This window comes from Heptranchias perlo, chromosome 23 (assembly GCF_035084215.1).
Source record: "Heptranchias perlo isolate sHepPer1 chromosome 23, sHepPer1.hap1, whole genome shotgun sequence".
In the NCBI taxonomy this organism is placed as follows: Eukaryota; Metazoa; Chordata; class Chondrichthyes; order Hexanchiformes; family Hexanchidae; genus Heptranchias; species Heptranchias perlo.
Genome location: NC_090347.1, coordinates 44,905,351 through 44,923,495, shown reverse-complemented (window position 1 = coordinate 44,923,495; position 18,145 = coordinate 44,905,351). Strand labels below are relative to the sequence as shown.

The following is an 18,145-nucleotide window of genomic DNA, read 5'->3' as shown; positions in this document are numbered from 1 at the left end:
ATAGAGGCATAGAGTACAAAAGCAAGGAAGTTATGATGAATCTTTATAAAACACTGGTTTGGCCACAACTGGAGTATTGTGTCCAGTTCTGGGCACCGCACTTTAGGAAGGATGTGAAGGCCTTGAGAGGGTGCAGAAGAGATTTACTAGAATGATCCCAGGGATGAGGGACTTCAGTTACGTGGATAGACTGGAGAAGCTGGGGTCGTTCTCCTTGGAACAGAGACGGTTGCGAGGAGATTTGATAGAGGTGTTCAAAATCATGAAGGGTCCAGACAGAGTAGATAGAGAGAAACTGTTCCCATTGGCAGAAGGGTCAAGGACCAGAGGGCGTAGATTTAAGGTGATTGGCAAAAGAACCAAAGGTGACATGAGGAAAAACTTTTTTACACAGCGAGTGGTTATGATCTGGAATGCACGGCCCGAGGGGGTGGTGGAGGCAGATTCGACCATGGCCTTTAAAAGGGAACTGGATAAGTACTTGAAAGGAAAAAATTTGCAGGGCTACGGGGATAGGGTGAGGGAGTGGGACTAGCTGGATTGCTCTTGCACAGAGCCGGCACGAACTCAATGGGCCAAATGGCCTCCTTCCGTGCTGTAACCTTTCTATGATTCTAGTCATCCCTTCTAATATCTCCTTCTTTGGCTCAGTGTCCATTTTTGTCTAATTACACCTCTGTGAGGTGCCTGGGGGTGTTTCTCTAGATTAAAGGTGCTGTATAAATGCAAGTTATTGTTTCAATTCCACTCGAGGCCGACCAGCCCCTCACAGCTCTTTGTATTTGAGCTGTTCTTCACCGGGAATCGATATCATTGGGTAGAGATTCTCTCCAAACATCTGTGGCCACCAGTACCTCTCAGCCAGGGAGCCAACCGGCCCTGTGCTCCCTCCTCCCCCATTGTGCTGACCCTTGTAGGTGATTGTTGCTGCAGCTCCCCAAATAGCCAGGCTTAGTCTGTGAGCCCAGTGACTTAGTGTCACCGGCAATTCAGCTGTTCAAGGCATCACCATGAGCCCAATCCTGTTGCACACTGTTTCCTGCAGAAATCACTGGATTGTGTTCGGGAGCAGGAGATGGGCTGATATTTCCCCCGTCCAAACCCAGAGGCATTACACACCCGACCCCTCACACCCGACCCCTCACACCCGACCCCTCACACCCGACCCCTCACACCCGTCCCCTCACACCCGTCCCCTCACGCTGTACACCCGACCCCTCACACTGTACACCCGACCCCTCACACCCGACCCCTCACACCCGACCCCTCACACCCGTCCCCTCACGCTGTACACCCGACCCCTCACACTGTACACCCGACCTCTCACAGTGCCCTGGGTAGTTCAAATTATCAGGAGCTAAAGGAACGGTTTTTATTTAATAAATTAACTAACCATGGGAATCTCTACAGTCACTCACTTCTCCTTGGCAAAGCTTCATATTGTTCTGGAATTTTCTCATTGACCTTCTACCTCGGACTTTCTGTACTCAATGTTACTGAACTCTCACTTCAAATAAAGTCCTCTCTTAATGTGATTTTGCAGTGACTCGCCCGCCTCACTGAAGGGATTTGTGCTGGGGATCAATTTAAGGGTCGGATCCACCCTCTGATAATCCCCTCAGGGGCCATTTCTTCCGTGTGAGCCCAGGCACTGAGGGTCGGCCTGTGCTTAAACCATGGGGGAGATGGAAATCACAGCTGTGGATACCTCATCCCCACCCAGTCTCTGCACACACATACACACACACACACAGACACAGACACACATAGACACAGACACACACAGACACAGACAGACACAAACACACTGAGACACACACACACTGACACAGACACACACACTGACACAGACACACACAGACATAGACACACACACACATAGACACAGACACACACAGACACAGACAGACACAAACACACTGACACAGACACACACACTGACACAGACACACACACTGACACAGACACACACAGACACAGACACACACACACATAGACACAGACACACACAGACACAGACAGACACAAACACACTGACACAGACACACACACTGACACAGACACACACAGACACAGACACACACAGAGACACAGACACAAACACACAGACACACTGAGACACACACACACAGACAGACACACAGACAGACACACACACACTGACACAGACACACACTGACACACACACAGAGAGACAGACACAGACACACTGAGACACACACACACACACTGAGACACACACACACTGACACAGACACACACTGACACACACACACAGAGACACACAGACACAGACACACACACACACTGAGCCACACACACACAGACACAGACACACACAGACACGTTTAGAATTTTGGAACATTGACATGAACTTTTGTGACCCACAAATGTCACAATACAATAAAGTCAGTTTGCCCTTACTGGATTCTCACACAGACACACTCAATTGCTCACAGACACACATACACTTGCTTCGTCACAGATAAACATATAGTTAAGAACACACACACACACACACACACACACAGGCACACGCTCAAACACACCCACTCACACACTCCCTCCATCACACATCCTCCCTCACACTCATTCCATCACACACTCATTCCCTTCCACACACTCCCTCCCTCCCTCATACACACACTCTTTCCCACACACACACTCTGTTCCTCCCTCACACACACTCCCTCTCTCACACACACAGACAGAGACTCACAGATAGCTAGAGACACACACACACACACTAGGAGAGCTGCAGTGACTGACCTGCTGGGGCCGCACTCAATGCCAGTGCCAGGACGGCCCAGTCTATCCCGTGCCTCTCCCACCAACTGCAGTTGTGGGTAGTTTTCTGAACCAGGGCTGCCAGCTCCTGCATCCGGCTCTCCCCCTCCGATGACTGCTCCTCTCCAGGAAACTCCATGTTCACTGTTCAAAACAAGTTAGAACTTTTGTAACACAACAGGGAGGAGGGGCATGGGGCGGGATGGGGGAGGGGACAGGAGGAGGGGAGGGGACAGGAGGGGGGGAGGGGACAGGAGGAGGGGAGGCACAGGAGGGGAGGGACAGGGAGACGGGAGAGGAGGAGTGGAGAGACAGGGAGGGGCGTGCAGGAGGGGAGGGGTCAGGAGGAGGAGAGGGGAGGGGAGGGAAGGGTGATGGGGAGGGACAGGGGAAGGGAACAGGAAGAGGGGAAGAACAGGAGGGGGGAGGAGGAGGAGGGGGAGGAGGAGGGGAGGGGGAGGGGGAGGGGCTGGGAAATGGGAGGGAAGGCACAGAGGGGGGGAGGGGGGGAGGGGGAGGAGGTAATGGAGGGGAGGGGGTAATGGAGGGAGGGGGTAATGGAGGGGTGGGCCTGGGAAATGGGAGGGAAGGTATAGAACGTAGGGAAGGGAGGGGAGGGAGAGGGAACGGGAGGAGGGAGAGGGGGACAGAGGGGCGGGAGGTGAGGGGAGTGAGAGGGGCGGGAGGTGAGGGGAGTGGGAGGTGAGAGGAGGGCGAGGAAGGGTTGGGAGGGGAGGAAGAAGGGGAGAGGAGAAGAGGGGCAGAAGGAGGGGAGGGGACGGGGAGAGGATTGGAAGGGGGATGTGAGAGGAGGTGGAGGGGCAGGGGCTGGGACAGGAGGAGGGGAGAGAGTGGGTGGGACAGGGAGAGATGAAGGGAGGAGAGGGATATGGGAGGAACAGGGGATACAGGGGGAGGGGAGAGGAAGGAGAAGGAAGGGGGAAGGGGGAGAGAGTCTCAAAGACTCTATGAGTAGCAGAGCCAGGAACCTGGGCAAGTCATGTGGTACAGTGTCACTGGGAGTGAGTCACACAGTACAGTGGCAAAGGGTGTGAGTCATGTGGTACAGTCCGTGGGAGGGAGTCACGTGGTAAGGTGTCACTGGCAGTCACATGGCACACTGTCACTCAGTGTGAGTCACATGGTACAGTGTCAGTGTGAGTGAGTCACATGATACAGTGTCACTGGGAGTGGGTCACGTGTCACAGTGTCACTGGGAGTGGGTCACGTGATACAGTGTCACTGGGAGTGGGTCACGTGATACAGTGTCACTGGGAGTGGGTCACGTGATACAGTGTCACTGGGAGTGGGTCACGTGATACAGTGTCACTGGGAGTGGGTCACGTGATACAGTGTCACTGGGAGTGGGTCACGTGATACAGTGTCACTGGGAGTGGGTCACGTGTCACAGTGTCACTGGGAGTGGGTCACGTGATACAGTGTCACTGGGAGTGGGTCACGTGATACAGTGTCACTGGGAGTGGGTCACGTGATACAGTGTCACTGGGAGTGGGTCACGTGATACAGTGTCACTGGGAGTGGGTCACGTGATACAGTGTCACTGGGAGTGGGTCACGTGTCACAGTGTCACTGGGAGTGGGTCACGTGATACAGTGTCACTGGGAGTGGGTCACGTGATACAGTGTCACTGGGAGTGGGTCACGTGATACAGTGTCACTGGGAGTGGGTCACGTGATACAGTGTCACTGGGAGTGGGTCACGTGATACAGTGTCACTGGGAGTGGGTCACGTGATACAGTGTCATTGGGAGTGGGTCACAGGATAGTTTCACTGAGAATGAGTCACATGCTATGATGTCACCAGGAGTGAATCACACTCCTTATCTAAGAAAGGATATACTTGCCATAGAGGGAGTGCAACGAAGGTTCACCAGACTGATTCCTGGGATGGCAGGATTGTCGCATGAGGAGAGATTGAGTGGACTAGGCCTGTATTCACTCGAGTTTAGAAGAATGAGAGGTGATCTCATTGAAACATACAAAATTCTTACAGGGCTCGACAGGGTAGATGCAGGGAGGATGTTTCCCATGGCTGGGGAGACTAGAACCAGGGGTCAGAGTCTCAGAATAAGGGGCAGGCCATTTAGGACTGAGATGAGGAGAAATTTCTTCACTCAGAGGGTGGTGAATCTTTGGAATTCTCTACCACAGAGGGCTGTGGAGGCTCAGTTATTGAGTACGTTCAAAACAGAGATCGATAAATTTCTAGATATTAAAGGCATCAAGGGATATGGGGATGATGCAGAAAAAATGGTGTTGAGGTAGAAGATCAGCCATGATTTTATTGAATGGCGGAGCAGGCTCGAGGGGCCGGATGGCCTACTCCTGCTCCTATTTCTTATGTTCTTACTGTGTCACTGGGTGTGAGTCATATAGAATCATAGAACGGTTCCAGCACAGAACCAGTCCATTCAGCCCATCGAGTCCATGCCGGCTCTCTGCAAGAGCAATCCAGCTAGTCCCACTCCCTCACACTATCCCTGTAGCCCTGCAAATTTTTGCCTTTCAAGTACTTATCCAGTTCCCTTTTGAAAGCCATGATTGTAAAAAAGTTTTTCCTCATGTCACCTTTGGTTCTTTTGCCAATCACCTCAAATGTATGTCCTCTGGTTCTCGACCCTTCTGCCAATGGGAACAGTTTCTCTCTATCTACTCTGTCTAGACCCTTCATGATTTTGAACACCTCTATCAAATCTCCTCTCAACCGTCTCTGTTCCAAGGAGAACAACCCCAGCTTCTCCAGTCTATCCACGTAACTAAAGTCCCTCATCCCTGGAATCATTCTAGTAAATCTCTTCTGCACCCTCTCTAAGGCCGACACATCTTTCCTAAAGTGATCCATGATACAATGTCACTCAGTGTGAGTCAAGGGGGACAGTTTCAATGGGAGTGGGTCACTTGCACAGTGTCATAGGCAATGAGTCACATGAAATAGGAGCAGGAGTAGGCCGTACGTCCCCTCGAGCCTGCTCCACCATTCAATCAGATCATGGGGGATCTTCGACCTCAACTCCATGTTCCTGCCTGATCCCCACATAACCTTGAGTCCCATGGAGTCCAAAAATCTATCGATCTCAGCCTTGAACATACTTAACGACTCAGCATCCACAGCCCTTTGGGGAATAGAATTCCAAAGATTCACAACCCTCTGAGTCAACACACTTAGTACAGTGTCACTGGGAGTGAGTCACGTGATACAGTGTCACTGCGAGTGAGTCACATGGTACACAGTCACTGGGTGTGAGTCACATGGTACACAGTCACTGGGCGTGAGTCACGTGTTACAGGGTAATTGGGTGTGAATGACATGATACAGTGTCACTGGGAGTGAGCCACATGATACAGTGTCACTGGGAGTGAGCCAGATGATACAGTGTCACTGGGAGTGAGTCACATGATACAGTATCACTGGGAGGGAGTCACATGATACAGTGTCACTGGGAGTGAGCCACATTATACACTTTCACTGGGAGTGAGTCACATGATACAATGTCACTGGGAGTGAGTCACATGATACAGTATCACTGGGAGGGAGTCACATGATACAGTATCACTGGGAGTGAGTCACATGATACAGTGTCACTGGGAGGGAGTCACATGATACAGTGTCACTGGGAGTGAGTCATGTGATACAGTGTCACTGGGAGTGAGTCATATGAGAAAGTTTCAATGGGTGTGAGTCACATGATGCACTGTCACTAGGAGCGAGTCACATGGTACAGTGTCACTGGGATTGAGTCACTTGGTAGGGTGTCACTGTGTGTGAGTCACATGCTACACATTCAGTGGGAGAGTGCCACGTGGTACAGTGTCACTGGGAGTGAGGCACTGGGTTTAAGTCATATGGTGCCGTGCTTTTTTGTTATTCGTTCATGGGATGTGGGCATCGCTGGCAAGGCCGGCATTTATTGCCCGTCCCTAATTGCCCTTGAGAAGGTGGTGGTGAGCCGCCTTCTTGAACCGCTGCAGTCCGTGTGGTGACGGTTCTCCCACAGTGCTGTTAGGAAGGGAGTTCCAGAATTTTGACCCAGTGACGATGAAGGAACGGCGATATATTTCCAAGTCGGGATGGTGTGTGACTCGGAGGGGAACGTGCAGGTGGTGTTGTTCCCATGCGCCTGCTGCCCTTGTCCTTCTAGGTGGTAGAGATCACGGGTTTGGGAGGTGCTGTCGAAGAAGCCTTGGCGAGTTGCTGCAGTGCATCCTGTGGATGGTACACGCTGCAGCCACGGTGCGCCGGTGGTGAAGGGAGTGAATGTTTAGGGTGGTGGATGGGGTGCCAATCAAGCGGGCTACTTTGTCCTGGATGGTGTCAAGCGTCTTGAGTGTTGTTGGAGCTGCACTCATCCAGGCAAGTGGAGAGTATTCCATCACACTCCTGACTTGTGCCTTGTAGATGGTGGAAAGACCTTGGGGAGTCAGGAGGTGAGTCACTCGCTGCAGAATACCCAGCCTCTGACCTGCTCTTGTAGCCACAGTATTTATATGGCTGGTCCAGTTAAGTTTCTGGTCAATGGTGACCCCCAGGATGTTGATGGTGAGGGATTCGGTGATGGTAATGCCGTTGAATGTCAAGGGGAGGTGGTTAGACTCTCTCTTGTTGGAGATGGTCATTGCCTGGCACTTGTCTGGCACGAATGTTACTTTCCACTTATCAGCCCAAGCCTGGATATTGTCCAGGTCTTGCTGCATGCAGGCTCGGACTGCTTCATTATCTGAGGGGTTGCGAATCGAACTGAACACTGTGCAATCATCAGCAAACATCCCCATTTCTGACCTTTTGATGGAGGGAAGGTCATTGATGAAGCAGCTGAAGATGGTTGGGCCTAGGACACTGCCTTGAGGAACTCCTGCAGCAATGTCCTGGGGCTGAGATGATTGGCCTCCAACAACCACTACCATCTTCCTTTGTGCTAGGTATGACTCCAGCCACTGGAGAGTTTTCCCCCTGATTCCCATTGACTTCAATTTTACTAGGGCTCCTTGGTGCCACACTCGGTCAAATGCTGCCTTGATGTCAAGGGCAGTCACTCTCACCTCACCTCTGGAATTCAGCTCTTTTGTCCATGTTTGGACCAAGGCTGTAATGAGGTCTGGAGCCGAGTGGTCCTGGCGGGACCCAAACTGAGCATCGGTGAGCAGGTTATTGGTGAGTAACTGCCGCTTGATAGCACTGTCGACGACACCTTCCATCACTTTGCTGATGATTGAGAGTAGACTGATGGGGCGGTAATTGGCCGGATTGGATTTGTCCTGCTCTTTTGGACATACCTGGGTAATTTTCCACATTGTTGGGTAGATGCCAGTGTTGTAGCTGTACTGGAACAGCTTGGCTAGAGGCGCAGCTAGTTCTGGAGCACAAGTCTTCAGCACTGCAGCTGGGATGTTGTCGGGGCCCATAGCCTTTTCTGTATCCAGTGCACTCAGCCGTTTCTTGATATCACGTGGAGTGAATCGAATTGGCTGAAGACTGGCTTCTGTGATGGTGGGGATATCGGGAGGAGGCCGAGATGGATCATCCACTCGGTATGTGGACTGGAATGGACTGGAATCAGCTACTTGAAGGTAAATCAGTGTCAGAGCAGTGGGAGACATTAAAGGAGGAGATTCAAGGGGTGCAGAGTAAACATGTTCCCACAAAGAGAAAGGGTGGGGCTGCCAAATCTAGAGCCCCCTGGATGACAAGGAGCAAACAGGGTAAGAAAAGGCAGAAAAGGAAAGCTTATGTCAGATACCGAGAACTCAATACTACAGAAAGCCTAGAGGAGTATAGAAAGTGCAGGGGTGAAATTAAAAAGGAAATTAGGAAAACAAAGAGAGGGCATGAAAAAATACCGGCAAGTAAAGTCAAGGAAAACCCAAAGATGTTTGATAAATACATTAAGAGCAAGAGGATAACTAAGGAAAGAGTAGGGCCTATTAGAGACCAAAAAGGTAACCTATGTGTAGAGGCAGAAGATGTGGGTATGGCTCTTAATGAATACTTTGCATTTGTCTTCACAAAAGAGGGGGACAATGCAGACATTATAGTTAAGGAGGACGAGTGTGAAATATTGGATGGGATATTAAGGGTATTAAGGGGATTAGCATCTTTGAAAGTAGATAAATTGCCAGGCCCGGATGAAATGTATCCCAGGCTGTTAAAAGAAGCAAGGGAGGAAATAGCGGAGGCTCTGACCATCATTTTCCAATCCTCACTGGATACAGACGTGATGCCAAAGGATTGGAGGACTGTTAACATTGTACCGTTGTTTAAAAAAGGGAGCGAGGGATAGACCGAGTAATTACAGGCCAGTCAGTCTAACCTCGGTGGTGGGCAAATTATTGGAATCAATTCTGAGGGACAGGATAAACCCTCACTTCGAAAGGCACGGATTAATCAAGGACAGTCAGCATGGATTTGTTAAGAGAGGGTCGTGTCTGACTAACCTGATTGAATTTTTTGAAGAGGTAACAAGGAGGGTCGATGGGGTAGTGCGTTTGATGTAGTCAACGTGGATTTTAGCAAGGCTTTTGACAAGGTCCCATATGGCAGATTGGTCAAAAAAGTAAAACCCCATGGGATCCAAGGGAAAGTGGCAAGTTGGATCCAAAATTGGCTCAGTGGCAGGAAGCAAAGGGTAATGGTCGACGGTTGTTTTTGTGACTGGAAGATCGTTTCCAGTGGGGTTCCACAGGGCTCAGTATGAGGTCCCTTGTTTTTTGTGGTATATATTAATGATTTAGACTTAAATGTAGGGGGCATGATTAAGAAGTTTGCAGATGATACAAAAATTGGCCGTGTGGTTGATAGTGAGGAGGAAAGCTGTAGACTGCAGGAAGATATCAATGGACCGGTCAGATGGGCAGAAAAGTGGCAAATGGAATTCAATCCGGAGAAGTGTGAGGTAATGCATTTGGGGAGAGCAAACAAGGCAAGGGAATACACAATAAATGGGAGGATACTGAGAGGTGTAGAGGAAGTGAGGGACCTTGGAGAGCATGTCCACAGATCCCTGAAGGTAGCAGGACAGGTAGATAAGGTGGTTAAGAACACATATGGGATACTTTCGTTCATTAGCCGAAGCATAGAATATAAGAGCAGGGAGGTTATGCTAGAACTGTATAAAACACTGGTTAGACCCCAGTTTGAGTACTGTGTACAGTTCTGGTCACCACATTACAGGGAAGATGTGATTGCACTAGAGAGGGTACAGAGGAGATTTACGAGGATGTTGCCAGGACTGGAGAATTTTAGCTATGAGGAAAGATTGGATAGGCTGGGGTTGTTTTTTTTTGGAACAGAGGAGGCTGAGGGGAGATTTAATTGAGGTGTATAAAATGATGAGGGGCCTGGATAGAGTGGATAGGGAGGACCTATTTCCCCAGCAGAGAGGTCAATAACCAGGGGGTTAAATAGATTTAAAGTAATTGGTAGAGGATTAGACGGGAGCTGAGGAGAAATCTTCTCACCCAGAGGGTGGTGGGTCTGGAACTCACTGCCTGAAAGGGTGGGAGAGGCAGAAACCCTCAACTCATTTAAAAAGTACCTGGATTTTCACCTGAAGTGCTGTAACCAACAAAGCTACGGATAAGAGCTGGAACGTGGGATTAGGCTGGGTGGCTCATTTTCACGGCGCAGACACGATGGGCCAAATGGCCTCCTTCTGTGCCATAAATTTTCTATGATTCTATGATTCTACATGGTAGGGTTTCACTGGGAGTGAGTCACAAGACACATTGTCACTGGGAGTGAGTCACATGATACAGTGTCCATGTGATTGAGTCATATGATACAGTGTCACTTGGAGCAAGTCACATGGTATAGTGTCATTGGGAGAGAGTCACATGGTAAGGTTTCACTGAAAGTGAGTCAAATGATGCAGTATCAGCGTGTGAGTCACATGATACAATGTCACTGGGAGTGAGTCATGTGATACAACGTCACTGGCAGTGAATTACGTGATATACTTTGACTAGGCTTGAGTCATGTGGTAAGTTTTCACTGGGTGTGAGTCACATGAAACGGTGTCACTATGTCACTGGGAGTGAGTCATGTGATACAGTGTCACCGGGAGCTAGCCACATGCTACAGTGTCACTGGAAGTGAGTCACGTGGTACAGTATTACTGGGAATGAGTCATGTGATACAGTGTTACTGGGAATGAGTCATGTGATACAGTGTTACTGGGAATGAGTCATGTGATACAGTGTCACTGGGAGTGAATGATGTGGTACACTGTCACTGGGAGTGAGCCACATGATACAGGGTGTGAGTCACATAGGAACATAGGAACAGGAGTAGGCCATTCAGCCCCTCGTGCCTGCTCCGCCATTTGATAAGATCATGGCTGATCTGTGATCTAACTCCATATACCTGCCTTTGGCCCATATGCCTTAATACCTTTGGTTGCCAAAAAGCTATCTATCTCAGATTTAAATTTAGCAATTGAGCTAGTATCAATTGCCGTTTGCGGAAGAGAGTTCCAAACTTCTACAACCTGAAAGGTCTGGCTCTAATTTTTAGACTGTGCCCCCTACTCCTAGAATCCCCAACCAGCGGAAATAGTTTCTCTCTATCCACCCTATCTGTTCCCCTTAATATCTTATAAACTTCGATCAGATCACCCCTTAACCTTCGAAACTCTAGAGAATACAACCCCAATTTGTGTAATCTCTCTTCGTAACTTAACCCTTGAAGTCTGGGTATCATTCTAGTAAACCTACGCTGCACTCCCTCCAAGGCCAATATGTCCTTCCGAAGGTGCGGTGCCCAGAACTGCTCACAGTACTCCAGGTGCGGTCTAACCAGGGTTTTGTATAGCTGCAGCATAACTTCTGCCCCCTTGTACTCTAGTCTTCTAGATATAAAGACCAGCATTCCATTTGCCTTCTTGATTATTTTCTGCACCTGTTCATGACACTTCAATGATCTATGTACCTGAACCCCTGGGTCCCTTTGGACATCCACTGTTTTTAACTTTTTACCATTTAGAAAGTACCCTGTTCTATCCTTTTTTGATCCAAAGTGGATGACCTCACATTTGTCTACATTGAATTCCATTTGCCACAGTTTTGCCCATTCACCTAATCTATCAATATCGCTTTGTAATTTTATGTTTTCATCTACACTGCTTACAATGCCACCAATCTTTGTGTCATCGGCAAACTTAGATATGAAACTTTCTATGCCTTCATCTAAGTCGTTAATAAATATTGTGAATAATTGAGGCCCTAAGACAGATCCCTGCGGGACTCCACTAGTCACATCCTGCCAATGTGAGTACCTACCCATTATCCCTACTCTCTGTCGCCTTTCGCTCAGCCAACTTCCTAACCAAGTCCGTACTTTTCCCTCGATTCCACGGGCTTCTATCTTAGCTAACAGTCTCTTATGTGGGACCTTATCAAATGCCTTCTGGAAGTCCATATAAATAACATCCATTGACATTCCCCTGACCACTACTTTAGTCACCTCTTCAAAAAATTCACACGGTACAGTGTCACTGGGAGTGTGTCCCATGGTACAGTGTCACTGGGTGTGAATCATACACAGTCACTGGGAGTGAGACACGTGGTACAGTATTACTGAGAGTAAGTCACATGATACAATGTCACTGGGAGTCAGTGAAATGATACAGTCTCACTGGGAGTGTCACTTGATACAGGGTATGGTAGCATAGTCGTTGTGTTACTGGACTAGTAATCCAGAGTCATGAGTTCAAATCCCGCCACGGCAGCTGGGGAATTTAAATTCAATTAATTAAATAAAATCTGCAATTAAAAAAGGACTAGTATCAGTAATGATAGCCACGAAACTACCGGATTGTTGTAAAAACCCATCTGGGTCACTAATGTCCTTTAGGGAAGGAAACCTGCCGTCCTTACCCGGTCTGGCCTATATGTGACTCCAGACCCACAGCAATGTGGTTGATTCTTAATTGCCCTCTGAAATGACCTAGCAAGCCACGCAGTTGTAAAATCTTGCTCCAAAAAGTCATAATAAGAATCAAACCGGACAGACCACCCGGCATCTGACCACTAGGCACCGGACACGACAAAGGCAAACCAAGCCCAGTCGATCCTGCAAAGTCCTCCTCACTAACATCTGGGGACTTGTGCCAAAATTGGGAGAGCTGTCCCACAGACGAGTCAAACAACAGCCTGACATAGCCATTCTCACGTCCCAGACTCTTCCATCACCATCCCTGGGTATGTCCTGTCCCACCGGCAGGACAGACCCACCAGAGGTGGCGGTACAGTGATATACAGTCAGGAGGGAGTGGCCCTGGGAGTCCTCAACATTGACTCCGGACCCCATGAAATCTCATGGCTTCAGGTCAAACATGGGCAAGGAAACCTCCTGCTGATTACCACCTACCGCCCTACCTCAGCTGATGAATCAGTCCTCCTCCATGTTGAACACCACTTGGAGGAAGCACTGAGGGTAGCAAGGGCACAGAATGTACTCTGGGTGGGGGACTTCAATGTCCATCACCAAGAGTGGCTCGGTAGCACCACTACTGACCGAGCTGGCCGAGTCCTGCAGGACATAGCTGCCAGACTGGGCCTGTGGCAGGTGGTGAGCGAACCAACACGAGGGAAAAACTTACTTGACCTCGTCCTCACCAATCTACCTGTCGCAAATGCATCTGTCCATGACAGTATTGGTCGGAGTGACCACCGCACAGTCCTCGTGGAGACGAAGTCCCGTTTTCACACTGAGGACACCATCCAACGTGTTGTGTGGCACTACCACCGTGCTAAATGGGATAGATTCAGAACAGATCTAGCAGCTCAAAACTGGGCATCCATGAGGCACTGTGGGCCATCAGCAGCAGCAGAATTGTATTCCAGCACAATCTGTAACCTCATGGCCCGGTATGTTCCTCACTCTACCATTACCAACAAACCAGGGGATCAGCCCTGGTTCAATGAGTGCAGAAGAGCATGCCAGGAGCAGCACCAGGCGGACCTAAAAATGAGGTGCCAACCTGGTGAAGCTACAACATGCATGTTAAACAGTGGAAGCAACATGCTATAGACAGAGCTAAGTGATTCCACAACCAACAGATCAGATCAAAGCTCTGCAGTCCTGCCACATCCAGTCGTGAATGGTGGTGGACAATTAAACAACTAACGGGAGGAGGAGGCTCTGTAAACATCCCCATCCTCAATGATGGCGGCGTCCAGCACGTGAGTGCAAAAGACAAGGCTGAAGCGTTTGCAACCATCTTCAGCCAGAAGTGCCAAGTGGATGATCCATCTCGGCCTCCCCACCATCACAGAAGTGCCAGGCAATGACCATCTCCAACAAGAGAAAATCTAACCGCCTCCCCTTGACATTCAACGGCATTACCATCACTGAATCCCCCACCATCAACATCCTGGGGTCACCAGTGACCAGAAACTTAACTGGATCAGCCACATAAATGCAGTGGCTACAAGAGCAGGTCAGAGGCTGGTATTCTGTGGCAAATGACTCACCTCCTGACTCCCCAAAGCCTTTCCACCATCTACAAGGCACAAGCCAGGAGTGTGATGGAATACTCTCCACTTGCCTGGATGAGTGCAGCTCCAACAACACTCAAGAAGCTCGACACCATCCAGGACAAAACAGCCCGCTTGATTGGCACCCCATCCACCACCCTAAACAATCACTCCCTTCACCACCGTCGCACTGTGGCTGCAGCGTGTACCATCCACAGGATGCACTGCAGCAACTCGCCAAGGCTGCTTCGACAGCACCTCCCAAACCCGCGACCTCTACCACCGAGAAGGACAAGAGCAGCAGGTACATGGGAACAACACCACCTGCACGTTCCCCTCCAAGTCACACACTATCCCATCTTGGAAATATATCGCCGTTCCTTCATCGTCACTGGGTCAAAATCCTGGAACTCCCTTCCTAACAGCACTGTGGGAGAACCGTCACCACACGGACTGCAGTGGTTCAAGAAGGCGGCTCACCACCACCTTCTCAAGGGCAATTAGGGATGGGCAATAAATGCCGGCCTTGCCAGCGACGCCCACATCCCATGAACGAATAAAAAAAAGTGTCACTGGGAGTGAGTCAAATGATACCATATCACTGGGAGTGAGTGTCTTGGTACACAGTCACTGGGAGTGATTTGCATTGTACAGTGTTACTGGGAGAGAGTCACATGATGCAGGGTCACTTGGAGTGAGTCACATCATTCAGTGTCACTGGAAGTGAATCACATGATGGTGTCACTAGGTGTGAGTCACGTGTTACAGTGTCATTGGCAGTGAGTCACATGGCACAGTCACTGAGAGTGAGTCACATGATAAAGTGTCACTGGGAGTGAGTCACATGATACAGTGTCACTGGGAGTGAGTCACGTGATACAGTGTCACTGAGAGTGAGTCATGTGATGCACTGTCATTGAGAGTGAGTCACATGATACAGTGTCACTGGGAGTGAGTCACATGATACAGTGTCACTGGGAGTGAGTCACATGATACAGTGTCACTGGGAGTGAGTCACATGGTAAGATGACACTCAATAGAAAAGACTACTCGTTCCCTCCAACTCCCTCCTTTTTCACTCCCTTTCCTCGCTCCCTCTCTGCCTCTCTCCCTGGGGCAGTGTAGATGAAGCATTCCTCTGTATGTAACCCATGGTGTATCTGCCCTGAGGGTAATTCACCCCCCCCCCGTGGTGTTAACCTCCGCCCCCACTCCCATCCCACCATAGTGAGGGTACATTCCTGCCTTCATTGGAGTTACAGGAGGCCCCGCTTGGGTTGGGTAGAGCCAGAGTGCCCTCTGCAGGATCGTCTGAAAAATGGACCTTGTGGCAGCAGTTTTCTCAAGACATTCGAGATCTCAGTCAAGGATCAGGAAATGGAGGGAGGAATCAGGCTGTCAGCAGATAATCAGGGGTGTCCAACCAAAAGGGCATGAGTTCCACCGGGCAGGTGCCTCAGATCCCACTGGTCATGAGAGGGAGAGCCCTGGAACACCTTCCCTTCCCCATCCCTGAGACTCAATCCCCACCCTGGGGTTTACTCTCAATCCCCACCCAGGGGTTTACTCTCAATCCCCACCCAGGGGTTTACTCTCAATCCCCACCCAGGGGTTTACTCTCAATCCCCACCCAGGGGTTTACTCTCAATCCCCACCCTGGGGTTTACTCTCAATCCCCACCCAGGGGTTTACTCTCAATCCCCACCATTGAGTTTACTCCCAATCCCCACCCTGGAGTTTACTCTCAATCCCCACCCTGGAGTTTACTCCCAATCCCCACCCAGGGGTTTACTCTCAATCCCCACCCTATGATTTACTCTCAATTCCCACCCTGGGGTTTACTCTCAATCCCCACCCTATGATTTACTCTCAATCCCCACCCTATGATTTACTCTCAATTCCCACCCTGGGGTTTACTCTCAATCCCCACCCTATGATTTACTCTCAATCCCCACCCTATGATTTACTCTCAATCCCCACCCTGGAGTTTACTCCCAATCCCCACCCTGGGGTTTACTCTCAATCCCCACCATTGAGTTTACTCTCAATCCCCACCCTGGGGTTTACTCTCAATCCCCACCATTGAGTTTACTCTCAATCCCCACTCTGGGGTTTACTCTCAATCCCCACCCTGGGGTTTATTCTCAATCCCCGCCCTGGGGTTTACTCTCAATCCCCATCCTGGGGTTTACTCTCAATCCCCACCATTGAGTTTACTCTCAATCCCCACCCTGGAGTTTACTCTCAATCCCCACCCTGGAGTTTACTCTCAATCCCCACCCTGGGGCTTACTCTCAATCCCCGCCCTGGGGTTTATTCTCAATCTCCGCCCTGGGGTTTACTCTCAATCCCCACCCTATGATTTACTCTCAATCCCCACCCTGGAGTTTACTCTCAATCCCCACCCTGGAGTTTACTCTCAATCCCCATCCTATGATTTACTCTCAATCCCCACCCTGGGGTTTATTCTCAATCCTCACCCTGGGGTTTACTGTGATTCCCCACCTTAGGGTGTCAGTTATTTTCCAGTCACTTTTCTCGCTTGTTCTACCCTTGAGCTGACGGGACAGTGAGCTGGTCCAGCGAGCGGGATGACCAGCGATTGATGGAGGCAGGTGGGCGGTTTGGTGGAAGAGGCAGACTCTGAGGGGAAGAGAGAGAAAGCGAGAGAGAGAGAGAGGTCACTGTCTCACCACTGACTCCATCCCCCTCCTGACCTGTCGCTCAGGTTTAACTAGACCTCATACCACATTGGCATCCCACTTGAACCAACCCTGGTTGCACCTTTCATGACCTCAGGACATCGCAAAGCGCTTTACAGCCAATGAAGTACTTTTGAAGTGTAGTCACTGTTGTAATGTAGGAAACGCGACAGCCAATTTGCGCACAGCAAGATCCCACAAACAGCAATGAGATAAATGTTTTTTAGATGTTGCTTGAGGGATAAATATTGGCCCGGACACGGAGAGAACTCCCCTGCTTTTCTTGAAATAGTGCCATGGGATCTTTTACGTCCACCTGCGAGGGCGAACTGGGCGTGGGTTAAACTTCTACCTGCTATTGCAACGTCTGGATTGGCTGGCTCTGCTAGCTGGCCTCCCATCCTCCACCCTCATAAACTCCAGCTTGTCCAAAACTCTTGCTGTCTGTCACCCGTCCCAATCTCCACACTTTATTGATGATCCCCTTGTTATAAAATAGTGCGTCCTCTAACGGGAGCAACGCCACGGGTTCCCTGCAGGTAGTCTGAAGGTCGAAATTACTGTTAGCAATAATAGGGGACGGTGTTTTACCTGAGGAGTTAAACCATTTAAACACCTGGATTAAACCAGTGCAAAGTGTCTGCTATTAACACCAACAGTAAGTTTGACCAGCAGATAGAGTCTAGGAACAGAGAACATCGAACAGCTCATTTTACAAAATTGCACTCCTAGAAACTCAGGGATGGACTGACCCCGACTTATCATGGATGAAAAATTGTGAGCAACATGCACCAGAATTCCCGATATACACTCCCGAAGCGAGGCTCCCCCCGGGAGTGCATCAGCCGTCTAGAGCTCAGACTGAGCCATTACCTCTACACGTACAGGAGTGTGTAAATATACGTGTGTTGTGTGTGTGTGTAGCACCACCATTGCTGAGGAGCTGGGGAGGCAGTGAGTGAATCAGCGAAGGCTCTTGTAGAAGGGCCAATAGTTGCAACCAGCCTGCACAGACCGGGATCTCTGCTGCTCCCCATGAATATCAGGAAATGATGGGCGCACTGCCCATGATTTCCCGCTACGGGCGGCCGATTGGCAAGGCTGGCATAACGCGGACTCGTAAACCGGGCCCTGAACTGTGTGCTTGGAAGATGGCCTGACTTTTCC

General features: G+C 49.9%; 1 protein-coding gene across 1 annotated transcript in view; it reads right to left on the bottom strand.

Annotated features, from left to right (window-relative positions):
- The window catches only part of fads6 (fatty acid desaturase 6), a 42,948-nt gene extending 39,965 nt beyond the window's left edge, over positions 1 to 2,983 (bottom strand). Inside the window, exon 1 of the mRNA XM_068004411.1 lies at positions 2,770 to 2,983. Within this exon, the coding sequence (XP_067860512.1) occupies positions 2,770 to 2,926 (157 nt within the window). The 5' untranslated portion in view covers positions 2,927 to 2,983. The remainder of the gene's footprint in view (positions 1 to 2,769) is intronic.
- Between the last annotated feature and the right edge of the window lie 15,162 nt (positions 2,984 to 18,145).